The sequence below is a fragment of the Pongo abelii genome, chromosome 13 (assembly GCF_028885655.2).
Source record: "Pongo abelii isolate AG06213 chromosome 13, NHGRI_mPonAbe1-v2.0_pri, whole genome shotgun sequence".
Lineage (NCBI taxonomy): Eukaryota > Metazoa > Chordata > Mammalia > Primates > Hominidae > Pongo > Pongo abelii.
Window position 1 is genome coordinate 113,253,363 of NC_071998.2, and position 19,782 is coordinate 113,273,144.

The 19,782-nt window shown below is 47.0% G+C and overlaps 1 protein-coding gene across 7 annotated transcripts in view; it reads right to left on the reverse strand.

The window, feature by feature from the left end:
- TTLL11 (tubulin tyrosine ligase like 11) overlaps positions 1-19,782 on the reverse strand; it is a 278,864-nt gene that overhangs the window by 169,273 nt on the left and 89,809 nt on the right. For 4 of the 7 annotated variants that reach the window (XM_002820170.5, XM_054521084.2, XM_054521087.2 and 1 more), the window contains one exon: positions 1,556-2,131. The exons of 2 other annotated variants lie outside the window; for them this stretch is intronic. In XM_002820170.5, the coding sequence (XP_002820216.4) occupies positions 1,556-2,131 (576 nt within the window). The remainder of the gene's footprint in view (positions 1-1,555; positions 2,132-19,782) is intronic. One more of the 7 variants, XM_054521081.2, reaches the window with a different exon arrangement.

Genomic DNA, 19,782 nt, shown 5'->3' on the forward strand with positions numbered 1-19,782 from the left:
TCAGCAGCATCTGACGCGCTGACCCTCTCTGCTTCCCCAGGCACCTCCTCCTTGCTATTCAGGCTCCTTCTCTCCTGATATTTATTCTATCTTAAGACACTGCTTCTTGGCCTCCTTTCCTGGCTCCCTCCCCCTCCCCTGCCTGTCCCTTAGTGAAATGGTGATTCCCACAGGTGTCTTCTCAGTCCTCTCGTCACCCTCTTTGGTCACCATTTGATGAGTTCCCATCTGTCCCCAACCCAGGCCTCTGTCTCCTGAACTCCAAGCTACAAATATCCAATTGTCCCCTCAATCTCTCCACTTGGATGTCACATAGACACTTTAAGTCCAACTCCCAACCTTCCCCCAACAGCCTAGTCCTCTTCCAAGGGCTTCTATCCATCCATGCAAGTACCCAAGCCACCTGCACATCAGCCTCAGTTCCTCCCTGCCCTTACTGCCACCATCTCTCCTCTCTCTCCAGCCTCATCCAGTCACCAAGCTGAGCCCTTCTTGCTTCTTCCCTGGCACCCAGATCTGTCTATCCCCTCTACCTGCACCACAACCTTCCCAGTCCATACCAGCATCCTCTCCAGCTTATGTGAAGGCAACTGTCTCCTAGGGACCTCCCCACTTCCGGCCTTGTCTCAGTGTGTTCTCTACCCTGTAGACACACTGTTCTTTGTTACATGCAAATCGGAGAGCATCTCTCCCCTGCTTAAAATTCTCCAGGGGCCCCCCACTCCTCACCAATACCCAGGCTCTGGACACAGCCCCTACCTTCCTCTCCCACCTCACCTTCCCTCATCTCCCCCCGCATCTCTGCCTTAAACCCCACCCGGCAACCATACTCAACCTCTTCCAGTGCCTCCTGCTTCCCACTCACCTCTCTGGCTTCAGCACATTTCCACCTGGAACCCTTTGCCTCCCCCACCCCTACCCAGTTTCTCCTGCTTCATCTAACTCTCGATCCATGTTCCAATTCAACTGCCATTTCTTCTGGGAAGCCTTCCCTGACCACGCTACTCCTGCCCAGAGAATGTTACGTGGCCCCACGATCTCAGCACCTCAGACATTTCCTATTCTACTCTAGCACTTATAACCCTCCATAATCATTGCTTTTTAAATTATATGTCTCTCACAACAGACTCTATGCATCAGCAAGCAGGGCCCTGACTTGCTGTCTCAATAGAACCCAGGAGAATGCCTGACCCCTACTAAGCATGTGGCAAAGGTTGCTGAATGAGTAAGTGAATGAATGAATGAGTAAACGAATGAATGTAAAACTCTGCTTTACATATGTTATCTCATTTAATTATTACAAGAACCTTTTAAGGTAGGTATTCTTCATTTCATTTTACAAGTAACACAAGGGAAGTAGCTTGCCCCAAATCACACAGCGAGCAAACAGAAAGCTGGAAGTTGGGCCCAGGTTTAACACCCAAGCCCACAGCACCACCAACCCTGTCCCCTCCTCTGGCCATCCCACCCCGATCACTCATCCCACACGAAGCCAGAGAGCCCTCTTGAGGCCGGTCAAGGCTGGAAACGCAGGCTGGGAACTGGCAATGGTTACCTGGAAGCACGTGGGGCCCGGCCTCCCCGTGGGGATGTCTGACTGGTAGAAGACTTTGAGCTCTGGAGTCAGCGCGATGACCGTCTTAATCACCAAGGAGATGATGTCAGACCAGACCTTCTTGATGTCAACGCCTTTGGAAGACAGTCTACAAAGGATGCTGGAAAAAGTCCTTTTGCTGCCGGTGCTAGCACTGTCCGAATGGATGAAGTTGCCGCTGTGGATGTTCAGTGAATAGTTTGTTAAGTGCATAAAGATGTGGTGCAGGTTTTTGGGGGTGGGCTCCTGATATGGCTCGGTACAAAACCTAGAGAGTCCGTCTTTGGCTATATAAATCTCTAAGGGATCTAAGGACTTGAGTAAGACATACAGACGAATATCAAACTTGAGCTTGTCGATAAGGAGAGGTTTGCAGATGTACTCCTGGACCACCGCCGGCTTGCTCTGGAGGGTCCCTGCCAGGCGGATGTCACTGGGGTCTTTAATGAGGTAGATTCCATCACCCTGACAACCACCATCAGGTTTCACGATAAAAGTGGGCTTCCAGGAGGGGTCATCGTCTTTCACCATTTGAACCTGGAGGGGGAAAAAAGGATGGCTGACATTATATTCTTTTCCCTCTGGATCCCTAACACAGAGCAGGGCCTTAGCAAATGTGTGGTGAATGAGTGACAAGATGATCCCTGCCGACCTGAGCAGGGGCTCAGCATCTTCCATGGAGACAACACTGCACAAGGTACTGAGATGGTTACATCAGGACTGTCCCCAGTCTTGTGCTCCAGAGCAAGGTGGAGAGTGTCATGGATTGGCAGTTACAAGACCTGGGTTCAAATCCTGTTTCGCCAGTTATTAGCTACCACTTTGAACAGGTCATATAACTAATAATAGTGCTGAGAATGATAATGATGGTGAGCTAATATCATTTATGAGCGCCTGTGAAATGCCAGGCACTATATCAGGCACTTACCTAATTAGCTCATCTAACCCTCACAGAAAATATGGTTTTGCCTTTTTATATCAGGAACAGAGAGGGTACAGCAGTTGCTAAGGGCATGGGTGTTGGAGTCAGATGGCCTGGGCTCAGACACTGGCCCTGCTCCTTACCCTGCAGCCTTGGACAAGTGACTTAAGTTATCTACACCCTTTCCATCTGTGAAATAGGAGAAAGGCTGTTTTGAGGATTACATGCAATCATAAATGCAAGAGGCTAAGCACCTAGAACCTGAGAAATAAAAGACAGTCCAAAGCCTGGGTGTCGCTCTTTTTAGAAGATGAAGTGACTTGCCAGCTAACGCAGGGACAGAATTGGGATCGGAATCTAGATTGATGACTGAAGCCCTTGGACCTTCCTCTATCCTACCATGTCTTGGTTTCCTCACTTTAAAAATGGGGATATAGACACCTACCCTCACTGGGTCATTGTAAGGATGAAATAAACTAAAACGTACAAAGGGTCAAGCGCAACACCAAACACAGGGCCGAGCTAGTGCACAGGAAATGTTTGTTTTATGTTTACATCCCTTCTAAAGTTCATTTGGTAGACCAGAACAATCCTTCTGTCTGTTGAGATCTTTTTGAAACAAGATCCCGTCGTCCACAGTATTTGCTCTCCTCCCAGCTCCAGGTCAGCAGAACACTCACATAATTAACTATCCAGGCACTTGACCAGTCCAGGTAGTCGATCTGGACCTGCGGGTCTGCATAATTCATCCTCGCCCCATTGCCCCCGATGCTGGTGAGGTGCTTCCTGCAGCTATGGAGAGCGGATGGACTGAAATGGCAGGAGAGGAGGTTTTCACGAGCAGAGAGAAGCTGGAGGAAATGTAAGGGTGGATTTGAAAGAGGGAGCCATGCTCTCTGCAGCTTCTGGTATGAAAGTTCCCCTCTGAAATCTGAGAGCAGTGCCTGGCAGGCTGAGTTGGTGGGTGCCCCAGTGAGGGACTCCTCTCAGCTCTCCACCATTGCTTGTAAACCCAAGCCAGGACATCTGCACTCTGGCTTGTGCCTTGCGTTTATCTCTTTGACCAGCCTATATTTCTAAATGAAGCTTTTGCCAATTCCTTGGGCACTATCACTTATTCCGGGCTTGTAAAAGATCTTTAACAATGGAGAAACACTTAAAGCCTTAATAATGGTCCACATCAATTGTTTCCCCTTGTCAGCAGGATCCGAGAATGGAACTTCACGAGAGATCAATGCAAGCCTCCCAGGGCCTTCCACTGAGGCTTTCTTGCAACTGTGACCTTGACGTTTATGTAGTTATTTAATATTCAACCAAAGCATTCGTACACTTGGCCCTTTATGGTAAATATAAGTGTGCTGGACAAATGGCAGTTATGGATCAGGAAGTGAAAAATGTCAAGTTTGCACTGATGGGAAATTTTTCCCTCTGGAAAGCTTTTGCTATGCCGAAGACACTAACAGTTCAATATATTATCCAGAGCAATATTTTCTCCTTTGAATTCCATGTATATGCCTTAAATAAATTAAACTACCTGGTCAATAGTCTCCGTCACTCATTGGATTGCTGAATACCTCTTCTGCTCTTTGCCAGAATAGTGCCATACAAATCAAGATTACTAATACTCATAGAATCATTGAATTTTTAGAACTAGAAGAATCCTCAGGGATCAACATCACCCAGTACTCTCAAAAGTCAAGGGGGAAACTGAGGCTTAGAGAGGTGACATGACTTCCCTTGGGTCCCACAACTGGCTGGCAGGATGGTCAGGATGAGAACTGAGGTCTCCTGACCCCACCTCATGTTCACGGTGCCATTGTTACCTCTAAGATAAAACTGAAGATCTCTTATTCCTCTTCTTACTGTAGGAAAGATCCTCCTAATGTATCAGACAGTACTGAGGTCTGTGCTCTGGCCTCACCCTAAAGATTTTGGCCCTGAGTATGGCTATCCAGGAACTATATCTGTAGATCCTGAGTTGGCCAGACTGCCCCAGTTTCAAATCTTCTGTCTGGGTTCCTTGCTTATTAAAGCACAGGTGTGATTTATAGGAAACCCTCACAATTGTTCAGAATGTGGTTCCCATAGCCACCAGACCCTTCTGCCACTACTACCCTAAAAAGAGAAACATTTTTCAGAATTCATATTCGCTCTCCTCTGAGGTTTATTCAAGAATGACCCTTTCCCAGCAGTTATTAAAGTTAAAAAGTAACACGTTGGCTCTTAAAAAGAAGTCATGGACCAGAATGAAAATATCATCGATATACCTGGGCCCCAGCCTCAGCAATTCTGATTTAATCGATCTGAGATGAGACCTGGGCATGTGTATTTTGGAAAAATCACCGCAGGTGATTCTGACGAGTACTCTGTCTAAGAATCACTGGACTAAGTGAATTAAATAAAAATACATCTGAAACCAACACATTGAATGAAGTATTCTGCACTGGTGTTAGCTGGAGTGTGAGGAAGACTCGTGCTTATGCTACAACTGATGGTATCTCTAGTTTTATCCAAACCTGCTGTTGGACCTGAAGTCCATTACCTTGTAACGGTATACACGGATGGCTGAAAGAGATACACAGAGGAGGTAGTGGCCTAATTGCCTGGCACTGCTCGGGCCTATTGAAAAATTTATGTGGCTTTTACTGCCCCCTAGTGGACATTTAGAAAACGCTGCTGGGAAAGTCACCCTGTTCAAAACTCCAACACTACTGAGCAGTAAGATACTCTACTAAAGATATTAAAATGGTCTTAAAGAAACACCACTACAAATGAAATATTATTCAGCCTTAAGAAGGAAGGAAATTCTCACACATGGCACAAAATGGATGTATCCTGAGGATACCATGCTAAGTGAAATAAACTAGACCCAAAAAGACAAATACTGTAAGAAAGAATGCACTTATATGAGGTACCTAGAGCAGTCAAATTCATAGAGACAGAAATTACAATGGTATTTTCCAGGGCTGGGGTGGGAGGGAATGGAGAGTTAATGATTAGTGGGTATAGAGTTTCAGTTTCGCAAGATGAAAAAAGTTCTGGACATGGATGATAGTTGTACAAAAATGTGAATGTACTTAATGCCATTGTACACAACGTACATACAATGTACATTTAAAAATGGTTAATCTGGTAAATCTTGTCATGTATATTTTACCAAAATTTTAAGATTGATTTTTAATTTTTTTAAGTCATAGCTTTTGGTAAGTTAGAGATAGTACTATAGTGAAAAACAGAAAATCTGGATTTTAGTCCCAATTGTTTCTGTGTGACCTCAAGAAAGTCACCTAACTTTCTGGGCTTTGTTGTAGTCACCTATAAAATAAAGGGGTCAGACTAAGGTCCCTGGCTTCTGCCAGCGAGCAAATGCTGAACCATGATTTATCTTGATATCACCATAGTCGAAGGCTGCGTTACAAACACACAAGTGGCATTCATCACGTTGGAGAGTTCCTGCTGTGCTGTTGGGATCAGCACATTGGGATGATCTATAAGAGGAGGAGAGTTCGGTCTGAGATTTATGATGCATTTGAGGAAATCAGCAGGGCATTTGGAGGAAGCAAGCTAAAATGTTTGGAGGGAGAAATTCAGCAACTAGAATATCAAGCCACAAAATATTATTAGCAATGAGGGGCAGGTAAGAGGCCAATTTCTGAAGAAATACTGTGTCTGCAATACTGGGGAAGTCAAAACCAGTTAGGGCAGTCCTTTGTCACTCAGGTGGATTTGCATCCAATCTTAGCAACTCAGACCTTTGATGTCACAGGCACACACTACAGATCTCAGGCAAAAACAAGCATCTGGTAGACACAATCAGTGTCACACAGTGCATGCCAGACAGGAGGCAGGGCCGGCCCCTGCCAGCCTCAGGGATATGAGCCTGGTACCCAGGGCAAATTCCTACCTCAATGTTCAAGGCAATTTCTGAGTCCAGTTAAGATGGAAGGCAGTCTGCAGTGAGGTCACCTAGGGTCAGATGGAAAGGGCAAGAATGGCCTGTTGGGGCAGAGTGGGAGACAGAGCAGTGAGGCAGAAAGGAAGGACTTGGGCAGAGGATGTGCTGCTTTGGTGGGGGGTTATGAAGGCAGGAGCGGGCAGGACACTTCTGGGAAACTGCAGATAGTTCCGATGGCTGGAGAATATAAGAGGTGGAGGGGGTGTGCACATGGAAATCCCACTAATGAGATCGGCAGGGGCCAGACAACACCACCACCACCAATAATAATAGTAACATTAGCAGACACTTACTGAGCACTTATTATGGGTCAGGCACCGTTCTAAGCACTTTGGAGGTATTATCTCACTTAATCCTCACAACAATCCTATTTTACAGATAGGGAGAGGGAAGCCCAGAGATGTCAAGTAACTTGTCAAAGATTACACAGCCAATAGGTCACAAAGGCAGGATTTGAACCCAGGCAGGCAGATTCCAGAGCCCATGCCAGAATGAATGAGAGATGTATGAGAAGAAAGGGATGGAGGAAGATCAGGCCTAGCTAGGAGGTAAGGGCCTTATACGGAAGGCCTTTGAATGTTGGTTTAGAGAGTTTGAGCAATGCCCTAAAATGATGGGGACTGCCTGAAAGGTTTTGAGAAGAAAGCAACTTAATTAGATGTGTATTATGGGATGATGCCTCAGGCTGCCACATAGAAAATACGCCCAAGTGGTTGGATGGTCTGGGACAGAGAGGAAAAGCCCAAACTGAGGCTGCAGTGGAGTCAGAGGGAAGGAGAGAGGTTTGGGAAATATTTTGGAGCTAAAATCAACAAAACTGGATGACTGGGAGAGGGAGACAGGAACATGAAGGATAATCCCCCTATGTCTAGGTAGTCACAGGGAATATAAGGGAATGAGGAAAGGCGGAGGGGAGGCGGTGGGAAGATGATGAACTGGGCAGAGGACCCTGGAGGGCACGCACCTGGAGAGGGTTGTGGTCCCTGGGAAATGTGTCTGGAGCTTGGGAGAGAGATCTGGGGTCATCAGGCCCCTAAGGATGGCCAAGGCCCTCGCAATGGGCCAGATTACCCAGAGACAGGATGGAGAGGAAGAAGAGGGCACCTGGGAGCCAGAAGCTGGAACGGGCAGAACAGACCCCAAAACATCTTGTATTTATACTCGATCTGCAGGCGAAGGATGGAGTTTCAACTGGCGAGGGACATGCATCCACACATCACCAGGGCACCCAGGAGGAAGCTAGTTTGGAAGGAATGAAACCAGGTATAGGAAGGTCCCAAGGCTATCAAAAGTCCAAAGGCCTGAGCTGGGGCAGGGACAATGGGGTTGAAACAGGTAGCTGAGAGAAGAGGTAGAATCAGGGCACCTGGTGACTGGACAGATGTGAAAGGGGAGAGAAGAAAGGGTCACGGGTGAGCTCATGGTTTGGGACTTCAGCAATTTTGGGAGGGGTGATGGTACCATCAACAGATTTAGGGACTACAGGGAGAGGAGCAGGTCTCATTGAAGGAAAGTGGGGACAAGGAGAGGAGGAATTCACTTCATCAAATGAGTATTATTTGCACGACTCCAGAAAGAGCTAATTTAGGACTTTATAATATCCCGCAAGCCCTCTACTCTTCACAGGAACCAGGCCAGGTTGTCCGATATCTCCTACAGATGATTAATTCTGATACAACAACTCTCCCAAGCTTAGAAAGAATAAGAGCTGCTGTCCGACAGGGATGAGACTCAGACTCTAAACTCAGATGGGGCATACCTTGAACTGGAGCAAAGGTATCCGAACAGACCTCTCAGCTCCGTGGTGAGTGCGGGAACCACGGGTCTGTGAGAAGTAGTGCCTGCCACTGTGCAGACAAACATTTTCAGCACTCCCTGGCTTTTGAAGAGTTCCAGTTAAGAAAACCTAAGCAGCAAAGAAAGCACCCTGTTTGGCTTATCACTGATGAGTATCCTGAGTTTACTGGGGCAGTGGCATCGATTACCCCTGAGGAGTTGGGGCTGACCCCTTGCATGCACTCCTCGCATGGCCCGGATGGTCCTCCCTTCCTTGGCAGCCAGCACCAACGCACCCTGGCAGTCTCGCTTCCTGCCCTTCCCTCCTGTCCTCTCTCTCGCCTCGATGCCTTTACACCGGCTTTCCCTGGATCTCCACCGGCCTCCTGCCCCTTCTTTGCCTGTAAAGCTCCTGCCCATCGTCTATGGTCCCTCGGGAAGTTCCCTCTGAGAATCCCTTCCTGGCCTGCAACCCTCTATACAGACATCTTTTCCTTCCCAAAGTCCTTCTCCATATTGAGCTTCCCATATCTTCATGACCAGCCCTTTGTGGCCCAGGAAGGAATCATCACTACACACACACAGACACACACACATGCACACACATGTATACACGAGTACACACATGCGAGCACATGCACACACATGCACACGTACACACTTTATAAACAAAGAAACTGAGGCCAAGGGGCAAGGAGACTTGCCCAAGGCCACACAGCTAGTAGCAGAACCAGAACTATTAGGGAAAATATGTGAAAACCACAGTTACTTTTGTACCAACCTAAATAATACATTACATCTTCTGATATCCAACCCTAAGCTCTTTCTACCATAATTAATTCAGGGATCTGAAGAAATCTTTCAGAAGAAACCTTGGAATAAGTACTCTCTTTCATTCTCGTTCTGAACACATTTGTTTGCTGCTATTATAAATTTTGATGCTCTGCAAAGATATTACTTTATGTAATTGCCAACTCTCCACTCTATGGAGAATGAGGAAATTGAGGCCCAGAGTGTCCAGTAAGAAATCTACAGTCATCTAGCTAGAAGGTGGAACTAAAGCGTCAGTTCTGGGCCATGCTGTCCTTTCTTTGAAGATGTTCTCAAGTTCACTGTGGAGGTGGACACAGCATCACACGGCTGCTCAAGGCAGCTGGTGCTTCTGCTCAGAAAACTCGAGGGGCAAGGAACAGCCTCTCCACATGCTTTACCCCAATGCCACCCTGCTGCCAATGCAACTTAATGGACCCTGCTTTTGGAGAACAGCAGCCTTCTGTGAGCCATAATCTTCCCATCATTAGGGAGTAACCAAAAAGCCTCTCTAGAACACGCCCGGGACACTGAAACCTGTTTGATAGGAAGGGCCCAGTCGTACCATGAGACTGTCCATTTTCCTCTCAGGTCCCTTCTCACACCCTGCCCCTAACTGCTGGAGCTGAGGGGAGTGAGAACACAGCCTGTCGAGTCAGCCCTGCCTGGCCTCCCCACTCCTTCCCCACAGTGCAGTCCCAGCCAGCCTCTGTCCAGCCCCACCTAATTCTCCTACCACGTGAGTTTTAAGCCCAGCTTGCTTGGCCTAAAGCCTAGCTTCCTAAGGGCCCTGGGTGACACTGGCGCACGTGGGGGCCCTCAGACTGCAGCTTCCCTTTACCTCCCCCGAGTCCACATACTGGATGTCTGCAAGCAGCAGCTGCAGAGAGGGTGTGGGCTTCGCAGTCAGGCAGACCTGGGTTCAGATCTCAGCTCAGCCACTTCCTAGCTGTAGGACCTTGGCCAAGCTACTTACTCCCTCTCACGGTACTATTTTTAGCATTTCGTTTTATTTGTATTAGGCTGCCTTGGTTTCCTGATCATCCTCCTAAGTGATCAGATTCCCAGGTGAGGCTCATTCCAACCCACTTGCCCGGAGTCTCAGCTCCTGCCTATCCTATCCTCCAGTGCTCGCCCATGGGTGGCTGGGACCCATCTCCTGAAACTCGGCTGTTTCCTGGGTCTGCCTGGGTGTCAGCCTCTCATTTCCCAACTCCTGGGGGCCACCCCATCAGAGTCCAGCCCACAGCCTGCATCATCTCCCTGGCCCACAGCCTCATTCTCCTTCCCCAAGTCTCCTACTGAGAGCCCAGAAGACATCACAGCTGAGCCTGCCTGGAACATAACACTCCGCTGCTGAGTAAGCTCCCCTTGCGGCTAAAATCGTTTTTCCAGTAGTGAGGATTTCCTGCTAATGAACTGGCTACATAATCTTCAGCTCACTTCCGAATGTATACGACTGGTTATAGTCACAGGCACTTCAGATCACTGGGCCCAGCTTTTCCTCCTTCCCCACACCACAGTCCTATGTTCCTTGCAGTCCTGCCATAATTTACACATTAAACCGCTTTGATTTTGTTGTTTTTTTTTTGAGACAAAGTCTTGCTCTGTCACCCAGGCTGGAGTGCAATGGCATGATCTCGGCTCAATGCAACCTCCGCCTCCTGGGTTCAAGCGATTCTCATGCCTCAGCCTCCCGAGTAGCTGGGATTACAGGCACCCGCCACCACACCCGGCTAATTTTTGTATTTCAGTAGAGACCGAGTTTCACTATGTTGGTCAGGCTGGTCTCAAACTCCTGACCTCAAGTGATCCACCTGCCTCGACCTCCCAAAGTGCTGAGATTACAGGTGTGAGCCACTGCGCCCAGCCTAAACTTTTTTTTTTAATGCAAGAATATCAATGTCTTATTTTGCAACACTCAAACAAGGTGCCCTCCCTCCCAGTGCTCTTTTGGCTAAACTAGCAGTATTGCTCAAATGCAATATTGAGCAATTGCAGTATTGACCAGTGCCAGGCAGTGCGCTAGGCACGTCAATATGTATACATGAGATCTAATCCTACAAGACAAGCAATAGCATTTTCATTGACTTATTTATTTGTTTGTTTGTTTATTGCCTTGCTATGTTGCCCAGGCTAGTCTCGAACTCCTGAGCTCAAGCAGTCCTCCGGCCTCAGCCTCCCAAAGTGCTGAGATTATGGGCATGAGCCACTGTACCCGACCCAGAATTTTCATTTTTAGGCTTTGTAACTAGAGGTTTCTCCCCATATTCCAAGATCCTACAAAAAAGTGGCAGAGTTAACTACACTGCTAACTCCTTGAAGGCAGGGGCAGTATTTCCCTCATCCCTTGATTCTCCTGCCCACTACATCCCCAGCTAGCACTGGAAGAGCCTTAATGGAGGTGGACTCAGTAAATGCTTATGGGAACCAGCCTCTGTCTCATTTGGTTCAATGCTGTCATGTTCTATCCAGGATCACAGGTGACATTTCTTCAAACGCTAATCCTGGGCGATGCCAACCACTTCCTGGACTTCAGTTAAAGTATGCCCCAAAAGGAGGTAACTCCCTACTGTCTATCTCTGGAGCATACCTCTCTTGGGCTCCAGACTCATACAATGAGATATGTCAAATTTGACACGTCCAAAAGAAAGCTCATTGTCTTTTCTCTCAACTCTACCCCTCCTGTGTTCCCTCTGACAGTAAACATTACCACATCCATCCATGTCCCCCAGCCAGAGATCTGAGATCACCTTCTCCCACATCACTCACCCCCACCCAGTCACCAAATTGACATTTCTCCATCTGAACACACCTTACAGTCCCTTAATCATCTCAGCATTTCTCACCTGAATTGCTGCAATAGCTTCCTAGGTGACCTGACTGCAGTACAAGCTCTGTGCTGGGCACTTCCCATACATTATTTTCCATTCTAATAAGCAACCCTGTGAGATAGGCATTAAAGCGTGAGCCACATGAAACTGTCATTTTTATAAGTCAAACCCAGCTACACACACACACCCACACGCGTGCACGCGCACACATTTGCATGTGATTCAACCTAATACTATTATTATTACCCACCAGCCCCCATCACAGGCAAGGAAACTGAAATTTACAGGGTAATTTATTTCCCCAATCACACATTTTATACCCTGGGGAGCCAGGATCTGAACATGGGTGTGTGTTCAAATTTCCAAAGGCCACACTTTTTCTGCTAAATCATATCATCTTCAGGTCCACATATCAGTTCCTAGAGGAATGCTCACAGCCCTAAATACATTACTTAGAGTATTAATACATCTTAATACTTTTATTAGAGGTGTTTGAACCAGAGCCACTCCATCTTAAATAGGATCTGGGTAGAATGAGGCTAAAACCTACTGTGCTGCATTCGCAGAATGTGAAGGCATTCTAAGTCACAGGATGAGACAGGAGGTCAGCACAAGATACAGGTCATAAAGACCTTGGTGATGGCCAGGTGCGGTGGCTCACGCCTGTAATCCCAGCACTTTGGGAGGCTGAGGCAGGCGGATCACGAGGTCAGGAGATCAAGACCATCCTGGCTAACACGGTGAAACCCCATCTCTACTAAAAATACAAAAATATTAGCCAGGTGTAGTGGCAGGCACCTGTAGTCCCAGCTACTCTGGAGGCTGAGGCAGGAGAATGGCGTGAACCTGGTAGGCGGAGCTTGCAGTGAGCCGAGATCACACCACTGCACTCCAGCCTGGGTGACAGAGTGAGACTCCGTCTCAAAAAAAAAAAAAAAAAAAAGACCTTGCTGATAAAACAGCTTGCTGTCAAGAAGCCAGCTGAAACCCACCAAAACCAAGATGGCAACAAGAGTGACCTCTGGTCCTCCTCACTGCTACACTCCCATCAGCACCATGACAGTTTACAAATACCATGGCAACGTCAGGAAGTTATACTATATGGTCTAAAAAGGGAGGCATGAATAATCCACCCTTTGTTTAGCATGTCATCAAGAACCATAAAATGGGCAACCAGCTGCCCTCGGGGCTGTTGTATGGAGAAGCCATTCTTTTATTTGTCTACTTTCTTAATAAACTTGCATCCACTTTACTTTACAGACTTGCCCTGAATTCTTTCTTGCACGACATACAAGAACCTTCTCCTGGGGTCTGGATCAGGACCCGTTTCTGGTAACACTTTAAAATGTTATTAACAGTAATACATAGCAGTAACAACTACCATTTATGAGCACCTATGAGGTGCCTTACAATAGTTATTTCACTTAATCTCCACAGCTAAACTATGAGAAATCTACTGATATTGTTTTTTTTTCTTTTTCAGGTGTTATTTTGTTTTGTTCTTCAGTACCTTGTTTGTGTGTATGTGTGTGCAACGCTGTTTTTTGGTTTTTGTTTTCTTGAGATAGAGTCTCACTCGTCGCCCAGGCTGGAGTGCAATGGCGCGATCTCGGCTCACTGCAACTGCGGCCTCCGAGGTTCAAGTGACTCTCCTGCCTCAGCCTCCCGAGTAGCTGGGATTACAGGCGTGCGCCAACACACCTGGCCAATTTTTGTATTTTTAGTAGAGACGGGGTTTCCCCATGTTGGACAAGCTGGTCTCCAACTCCTGACCTCAGGTGATCCACCCACCTTGGCCTTCCAAAGTGTTGGGATTACAGGCTTCCAGGCGTGAGCCACCGCACCCAGCTGCAACACTGTTCTTAATAATGTCACAAATAAGGATCTGAGACTGAGCGAAGCCAGGTGACCTGCGGGTCACACAGGAGGTGGTGAGCCAAAAGGCAGAGGGTGGGAATCATGAACGGGGAGGGGGGGCGGGACAGGGAAGCTAAGCCTACTTCAGGGGTCAAGGTCGCCAAGATGGACACTCGCCCTGAGTCCCAGCGGCACAGCCTGTGCCTGGACAGGTTCACAAGCCCAGGGTGGGCAGAGACAGCAGTGCAGAGCTGGTGCTTCTGGGCAACAGCTCTGACCTCTAAAGAGAACTGGCTGGAAACCGACACACCAAAAGGATAGTTTTAAACACCCACCCAGCCACTCAGAGAGCCTGGTCGGGGCAGCCAAATGCCTGCCCAGGAACGGGACACTCAGCCTGATCATTTACACCATGAGAGTGAGAACAAGATCTGCTGCAAGCCTCTGGATTTCAACTGCTGGTTTAAATTTCAAGGAGAAGCATGAAGGTGTTGACATGTAAGAAATTACTTGTACATGCCTTTGATCACCCTGAAACTCCAGGGTGTTCTAAATGAGCGTGCTGGTTGGAAGCCAAGCTGAGCTGAGTTTTACAAAGGAACTCCTACTGTGCCACCGGAGGCCGCTACTGAAGCCACGTTTCCTTAAATCAACACTGCCTGTTTCCCCCACTTTCATTTCAACGGCATCAGGTGGCCACGGGACAACAGGACCTTGGGCTAAGCTCCCTCTCATGCGCTCCCAGGAAACGTTAGCCCGGCACCTGCTTCCTGACCTCCGGCCAGTCACTTCACCTGGGTGTTCATTTGCAAGGAAACCTCTCTGCTTCCTTAATAAATCAGAGAGGGACACTGAAGGCAGCCTCTCTTTGGGGAAACAGATGCCCCGACTGCTCTTCCAAATTTACTTTCCCTTGGGGATATCTCGCTAGCCGCTACCACGACCACAATGGTCTTAGGACAGGGAGGGAAGTTTTGATGCCCTTTAATGCTCTGGACAACACCTGGGTTCCAACTCTTTCCTTAGGCCCCCGTAGCCACAGACATAGCTTTTGAGACTTTATTAATGACTCAAGGAGAGGAGAAGGGAAATAAACACAGAGAAGAGCACTGATAATTGTGTTTACAGGATACTCTCATCTCAGCATGACAAAGCTCTTTAGTTTGCCCTTAGATGGCAGAGGCAATGTTTTCCCATCCCCTGGGAAAACATCTAGATTCCCTGGAGGCTCAGCTTTAAGAGATCCCCAGTGGCTGGGTGAGGTGGCTTATGCCTGTAATCCCAGTACTTTGGGAGGCTGAGGCAGGTGGATCACGAGGTCAAGAGATTGAGACCATCCTGGCCAACATGGTGAAACCCCGTCTCTACTAAAAATACAAAAATTAGCTGGGCGTGGTAGCGCATTCCTGTAGTCCTAGCTACTTGGGAGGCTGAGGCAGAAGAATCTCTTGAACCTGGGAGGTGGAGGTTGCAGTGAGCCGAGAGCGCGCCACCACACTCCAGCCTAGCAACAGAGCGAGACTCTGTCTCAAAAAAAAAAAGAGATCCCCAGCCTGTTGAGCCTCCCTGCCAACTCACTGGACACTGGAAAGTCCACCCAGCTTAGGGAAACCTCACCTATGACCCACAAAGACAGAACAGCTATGCTACAGTCTCAACAGGACAGCTATTTCAGGATGTCAAGACAGAATATCATGAGCTAAACAGCCACAGAAGAAATATGTATAAGAAATAGCAAGGTATGTGTTACTCGATAGCATCAATATCTTCATCTGTCAAAGAGAGATGATCATAAAACCTCTCCGGTCCAGCACTTCCCAGACTTGCACAGTCAGGGAATGCTTTTAAAATTATAATGTACTTGGGGAACACCAATAGGCACTCATACATATTCAGATTAATAATGTGGACTGATTATAATGTCATATATAAGATATGGTGATATGGCGATGTTAGTCAATGGTGATGTTAGTCAATATATATTATAACATTTTAGCAATTAATCTGTGAGACCATTTACTTTTTTGCGTTCAACTTTAATCGAAATATGCATACGTTCCTTTTTTTTTTTTTTTTTTTTTTGAGATGGAGTCTCGCACTGTTGCCTAGGCGGTAGTGCAGTGGTGCAATCTCGGTTCACTGCAACCTCTGCCTCCCAGGTTCAAGCGATTCTCCTTCCTCAGCCTCCTGAGTAACTGAGATTACAGGCACCTGCCACCAAACCCAGCAAATTTTTTTGTATTTTTAGTAGAGACAGGGTTTCACTATGTTGGTCAGGCTGGTCTCGAACTCCTGACCTCGTGATCCACCCACCTCAGCCTCCCAAAGCGCTGGGATTACAGGCATGAGCCACCACGCCCAGCTGCATACATTCCTTGTTTATGTTTTGCCTGTATAATGTTTAAAGTGTCTCGGCCAGGCATGGTGGCTCACGCCTGTAAAATCCCAGCATTTTGGGAGGCCGAGGCGGGTGGATCACGAGGTCAGGAGTTTGAGACTCTTGACCAACATAGTGAAACCCCGTCTCTACTAAAAATACAAAAATACAAAAAGTGGCCAGGTGTGGTGGCACGCACCTGTAGTCCCAGCTACTCGGGAGGCTGAGGTGGAAGAATTGCTTGAACCCAGGAGGCGCGGGTTGCAGTGAGCCGAGACCACGCCATTACACTCCAGCCTGGGTGACAAAGTAAGACTCCATCTCAAAAAAAATAAAATAAAATAAAAATAAAAAGTACCTCATGGTTATCTAACCAAAGGGTGAAATTCAAGAGCAGAGATAAATCTGGCTGATTTTCCTCTGATAAATCATTTTGTCCTGAGCTTTAAGCCCTTTCTGGAAGATGCTCCAAACATGTCAGACTGGGGGAAGGAAAGAGAAGGAGAAAGAAACTAATATGCATTGAGCATCAGGATGCTGAATGCTTTACAGAATTTTTTTTTTTTTTTTTTGAGACTGTGTTTCACTCTTATTGCCCAGGCTGGAGTGCAATGGTGCGATCTCAGCTCACTGCAACCTACGCCTCCCAGGTTCAAGCACTTCTCCTGCCTCAGCCTCCCAAGTAGCTAGAATTACAGGCATGCACCACCATGCCCAGCTAATTTTGTATTTTTTTAGTAGAGACAGTGTTCCACCATGTTGGTCAGGCTGGTCTCAAACTCCTGACCTCAGGTGATCCACACACCTCGGCCTCCCAATACAGCATTCTTATTAATACTCTCTCTTGTTCATCTTTCCAACGCCCTTATGAGATAGTGATTATGTGAGTTTGATAGACTGAAAGCAGTACTGCAAGGCCACATATGTCACCGTGGATGGAATCAAATGCAGTCTGGCCCGCCCCAGGGCCCAAGTCTTCCCATGATACCACGTTGGCAGAGGCCATGGGGCAGTGAGACTCAGTGCACCTGCTCACACTTGTGTAGTCTTTGTCTTCCTACTCTAATAAAAGCTCCACAAAGAGAAGAACCACATCAGCTTGGTTCATCACAATAATCTCAGTGCCAAATACAATGCCAGAGACTGAAGAAAGCCCAGGAGACATGAATACAATTTTGGCATTTCTAAAGGGTTCTCATAGGGGCTAGAGGTAACACGCATGTCCCATGGGATCAAGAGGGCCAAACTGCACCCAGAGAGGATGGAAAGGAGGATGAGACACAGGGAGAAACGTGTCAACTCAGGAATATTTTAAAAGTTAGAGCATGTGACAAAGTACCTTGAGAAATAGTAAATTGCCCATTTCTGAAGATGATCAAGTACAGGGTGGAGCCTGACCATCTGTCCGGGTGTGGAGGGGATCTACTCGGCGGGGGAGTGGCTTGGATGGTCTCTCAGGTCCTTTCCAACCCCTAAGATTAGGTTATCTGTTGGTACTGACTTCAACTCAAGGCCCAATTAGTGTCTGACTTGCGATGTGACTCAGCCAAGTCTCTTTCCCTCTCTGGGTCTGTTTCCTTATCTGTACAATGGAGGTATCTGTATGAATAACCCCATTGATAATTCTGCTCAGGGCTTCCAAGATCCTACACACTCTCTATAGAACAAGGGTTATGATAAGTTTGCCTGCAGGGTGGCACTCGGCTGAGAGGTCACAAACCTTCCTGCTGGTGCCCTCTCTGCACGCAAGTTCTGGCTACCCTGGCGATGAACTCAGGCCACTTCCCCAGCCAGGCAGGGAGACAGACCAGGTCCATTCTGATTCAGAAATTAAGTGGGAATCAGGCACACCCGTAGCATTAAACATAATTCTGGAATGTGTCAAAAATCAAATGCCCTCCAGCAATATAACAACATGTTCTTCAATGAAGAGAGATGAAAATCTTCTGCTCCAGAAGGATCCATCCGTGTAACTCAGTGGGGTTGGTACTGCCACCTAAGGAGGGTTTTGGAAATTTCCAGGGGTGTTTTTCACTGTCACAATGTATGGAAGGTATTACTGGGCAGAGGCCTGGAGTGCCACACAGACAGCCATGAGCTGGGCAGTCCTGCCACACCTTAATAAGGGTGAATAATCTATCTGTATATAACATGAAGACAGCCTAGACTCTAACTCCATGTTACATATAAAGTGTTTTTACAGGGTTCAAACTGAGTATCACAATATTCCAAGAATATAAGAATCATGTAAATAAGGGCCAGGCGCGGTGGCTCACGCCTGTAATCCCAGCACTTTAGGAGGCCAAGGCAGGTGGATCACTTGAGGTCAGGAGTTTGAGACCAGCCTGGCCAACATGGTGAAACCCCCGTCTCTACTAAAAATACAAAAATTAGCCAGGCATGGTGGCGGGTGCCTGCAATCCCAACTACTCAGGAGGCTGAAGCAGAAGAATTGCTTGATCCCACGAAGCGGAGGCTGCAGTGAGCTGAGATCACACCACTGCACTCTCCAACCTGGGTAACAGAGTGAGACTCTATCTCAAAAAAAAAAAAAAAAAAAAAGAATCATGTAAAGAGAGAAATTACATTTTGCTTTTTTTCTGGATTTTTTTTTAGTCTATTTGATATTTCAGAAACATCACATCACTAATGATATTGCGGATCATGGTATTTGAGTCACTCATACAACACCCAGTGATTATACAGGAAAATAGTTTAAAATGTTAAATATGAAGAAATATTAAAGAGAGAGACTATAATAACTAATCAAATATTGTCTCACTTTTCTTATATATAAACTTATTCATTATAGGTAGTGGTAGCATCTGACCACTTTGTTATGTCATAGAGTATAACAGTGCCAAAGAATTTACTTATTGAATTGCATAGCATTTCATTACAGAGAGCTTTTCTGGCCACAGGTGGTGGCTCACACCTGTAATCCCAGCACTTTGGGAGGCCAAGGCGGGCAGATTACTTGAGGCCAGGAGGTTCAAGACCAGCCTGGTCATCATGATGAAACCTCATCTTTACTAAAAATACAAAAATTAGCCGGGCGTGGTGGCACACGCCTGTAATCCAGCTACTCGGGAGGCTGAGGCATGAGAGTCACTTGAACCTGGGAGGCGGAGGCTGCGGTGAGCCAAGATCGAGCCATTGCACTCCTGGGTGGCAGAGCGAGATGCTCTCTCAAAAAAAAAAAAAAAAAAAAAAGAACTTTTCCTTATTTTTCTGCTTTAGCAAGCATTTAGGGTGGGGTTGTTTTTATTTCAACTACATGTATAGGTTGCTTATATTTCATTTCAGGATACTAAACAGAACGTCACAAATAATTTGGATTAAAAGTAGGGGAGAGGGTACTGGAATGACACCCCTGTAGAAATAAGCACACCTAGCACTCATGAAAAGAAACCAGGCTTTCTTGGAGAATTGGCTGAGTCCAGGGCAGGGCAGGAAAAATATAAGAAAAGCCTGGAACACTTGTTGTGGCAGAAGTACAAGGGTGCTCAGAAAATGACTCTGTATCTACTAAAAATACAAAAAAATTAGCTGGGCGTGGTGGCAGATGCCTGTAGGAGGCTGAGGCAGGAGAATTGCTCGAGCCTGGGAGGCAGAGGTTGCAGTGAGCCAAGATCACGCCACTGCACTCCAGCCTGG